Source organism: Cupressus sempervirens, chromosome 6, assembly GCF_028749045.1.
Source record: "Cupressus sempervirens isolate cs-2001-9-10 chromosome 6, ASM2874904v1, whole genome shotgun sequence".
Taxonomy (NCBI): Eukaryota; Viridiplantae; Streptophyta; class Pinopsida; order Cupressales; family Cupressaceae; genus Cupressus; species Cupressus sempervirens.
Window position 1 is genome coordinate 506,228,226 of NC_143123.1, and position 3,072 is coordinate 506,231,297.

The window sequence follows — 3,072 nt, forward strand, 5'->3', positions numbered from 1 at the left end:
ATGGATTCCGTCAACGAGACTATCGCCATAGCATTTGGGATAATCTTTCTCCTCTATTGCTTTCTGCATAAGCTCAAGAACAATGGCAGCAATTTGAAGTTGCCTCCTGGACCACGTCCATGGCCTCTCATTGGAAGCCTCCATCTCTTGGGAAACCTTCCTCATCACTCTCTTGCAACATTGGCAAAGAGATACGGATCCATTCTGTTTCTCCGCTTGGGCTCCGTCCCCACCGTTGTCATCTCTTCTCCTGCCATGGCCAAAGAGTTCCTCAAAACACACGATTTGGCCTTTGCAACCAGGCCCAGCTGTTCAACGGGGAAATACATATGCTATGGCCATAAAGACGTGGCGTATTCCTTCTATGGAGCGTACTGGAGGCACATGAGAAAGCTGTTGACGGTGGAGCTGCTCACAGTGAAGAGAATCGAGTCTTTCAGGTTCGTGAGAGAGGAAGAAGTTTCTGCCATGATCGACTGCATCTGGGAAGAAAGCGGGAAAGGAGAGCAGTGTGTGGATCTGAAGAAGTTTGTCTCGTCCGTCAATCGAAATATTACATGCAGAATGTTTGCCAGCAGGATTTATTCCGATGAAGAATTGAGCGGAAGGTGTGGCTTCAAAGAAATGGTTGACGAGATGTTCGCTGTGGCCGGTGCATTCTGCGTTGGTGATGTCATTCCTTCTCTCGACTGCCTCGACTTGCAAGGAATCCGTGGTCGCATGAAGGCCGCTCACAAAATATACGATGAATTTGCTGAGAAAGTGATCGACGAGCACATTCATCGTAGATCGGCCGAAGGGAAACCGAAGGAAGACCGTGTTAAAGATTTGGTAGACGTGATGCTCGACATGGCTGAGGCGGACGGTCAAACAATCTCACGCGTCAACATGAAAGCAATTATCTTGGTAAGTTCATAAATCTCATGGATCTGTTTATTAATCCCAACTCTGTTTATGTCATGTCTGTGTAAACTTGAAGGAAAGGCAAACTGTGCAGGATATGTTAGCTGCGGGAATCGAAACATCGTCGACAACAGTAGAATGGGCAATGACCGAACTGCTGAGGAATCCGTCAACTCTGGCACGAGCGCAGAAAGAGATCGAATCTGCAATTGGCAGGGACCGTAAGGTGAAGGAGAGTGACGTCATGGGATTCGACTACTTGCGATGCGTGGTGAAGGAAACGTTTCGACTTCACCCACCGTTTCCTCTGCTCATTCCGCACGAATCGATGGAAGGGTGCAGCGTGGGAGGATATTTCATTCCGCCAAAGACACGGCTGTTTGTGAATGTGTGGGCCATGGGAAGGGATGAAGACGTTTGGGAAGACGCTGATCAGTTCAAGCCAGAGCGGTTTATGGGGAGTAGCAAAGATGTGAGAGGCCAGGATTTCGATCTGCTGCCGTTCGGAACAGGAAGAAGAGGATGCCCTGGAATTTTCATGGGAGTTTCTGTCGTTGAGTTGGCACTCGCTCAGCTCGTTCATTGCTTTGACTGGAGTGCGAAGGGAGAGGTGGATGTTGTAGAAGAGTTTGGATTGACTGTTCCCAGGAAAACTCCATTGCTTCTCCGTCCTTCGTGGAGGCTCGCTGCTGACCATCCTATTTAGGAGAGTGGTTCGTGATGGTCAGTCATCCTTAAGCATCATATATTAGAAAAATTAAGTTTTAAAAATAAATCAATTTTGATTATTTAACACTTTTGATCTAGGAATAAATCCTTAGTGTATGATTGTAATAGGTGTATCTGTAATTAATCCTACAAAATTTTTATTTTATTAGTTAATTAAAGTAGTTTTTATTTTATAATTATTTATTCAGTTTTCTTCAAGAACCAACTATTTCAATTGTTTGGAATGTATATATTATTTACATTTTCAAATAATAAGTGTCTGTGTGTGTGAATAATTTATTTGGACCCGTTGCAGTGGTATTATAGCCAAGTTGCAAAATCTGTAGAAAAACTATGAAGTTATTATGTTGAAAAGATTAATGAGATTATTAGTTCTTTTTAAAGGTAGGTAGACTATTGGATCTATTATACTCTTAAAACTAATTAATCTCACCATCCAGGTTTCAAAAGTTTTTTAATATCATAATTTTTTTATAAAGCTAAAGTTTTTGTCATATTTATTGAAATAGAAAAAGATCATCAAACTAAAATTTGATTAGCTATACCTAAAAAGGCAATGAGAAAATCAAATTTTATTCGAAAAAATTCAAAACAATTATACAATGGTAGTAACAATTATTGAACAACATGATAATTAAATGCCAGCTAATGTGTATTAATGGTTTGTCATCCTAAATACTAGTAAATGCTCTATTTAACACATATTTTATCAAATTCCCAATATGAACTTCATTCTCCATCTTTCACAGATTTCACTTGTTCTAGGGACATTAACTATTTTGGAAAAAAAAAATTGCAAATTTTCTGTTCAAACGACAACGTTGAATGAGTTTTAAGTTGGGTGGACTTTAAAGGGAAGAAGAGCTTAGCTAACCAAAGCCCTCATTAGTAGTTTGTAGTTCCTAATTTCATTATTTTGTGGCTGAATTTTTCTATTATTCTTGAATTTTGTTTTGTTGTGTTGGAGTTTTCCCACATTAATCAAATTTGAAGTTATAGTGTTTTCAGTTCTATCACATACTACGGAAAATGAAGAATATTTGTTTCTTATTTTATCCTTCTTTGTAATTTCTTTGAAATGTTCTAAATAATTGGACTATAAAACATATATTGGCTTTAACCATTTTGTAGGATTTTTATCTCTTAGAGTGGGATTTTGTGTGGACCCATAAAATCACCAAATACTATTCACATGGAATTTTTTCATTGTATAATCTTGCTAAAACCCTTTTGGCTTTTTGTTTTGAGTAGCAAATCATAGCATCAATGTATCTTCTTCCAAGAGTTCATGATGAGCTTCTATTGGATTAGTTTCCCTCTCTAGAAATTATTGTGGTAGTAGAGGAACCCCCTCATACAGTACACCCAATGCACCCAACATGGTTGAGAATAGTTCATGCCCTATTTGTTTATAGAGATGAGAGTATTTTATGAAATGCA

The 3,072-nt window shown here is 39.0% G+C and overlaps 1 protein-coding gene across 1 annotated transcript; it reads left to right on the plus strand.

The window, feature by feature from the left end:
* On the plus strand, window positions 1–1,613 carry LOC149553247 (cytochrome P450 71AU50-like). The gene is made up of 2 exons (XM_089789868.1): window positions 1–906; window positions 998–1,613. The coding sequence occupies exons 1-2, from the start codon at window positions 1–3 to the stop codon at window positions 1,607–1,609; spliced, it is 1,518 nt and encodes a 505-aa protein (XP_089645994.1). The 3' UTR covers window positions 1,610–1,613.
* Window positions 1,614–3,072: the final 1,459 nt, after the last annotated feature.

What these genes read in the sequence shown, in the direction of transcription:
- LOC149553247 (XM_089789868.1), top strand. Translation starts at nt 1, where the DNA reads ATGGATTCCGTCAACGAGACTATCGCCATAGCATTTGGGATAATCTTT. An exon ending in ACATGAAAGCAATTATCTTG is followed by an intron (nt 907 to 997) that starts GTAAGTTCATAA and finishes CAAACTGTGCAG; the next exon opens with GATATGTTAGCTGCGGGAAT.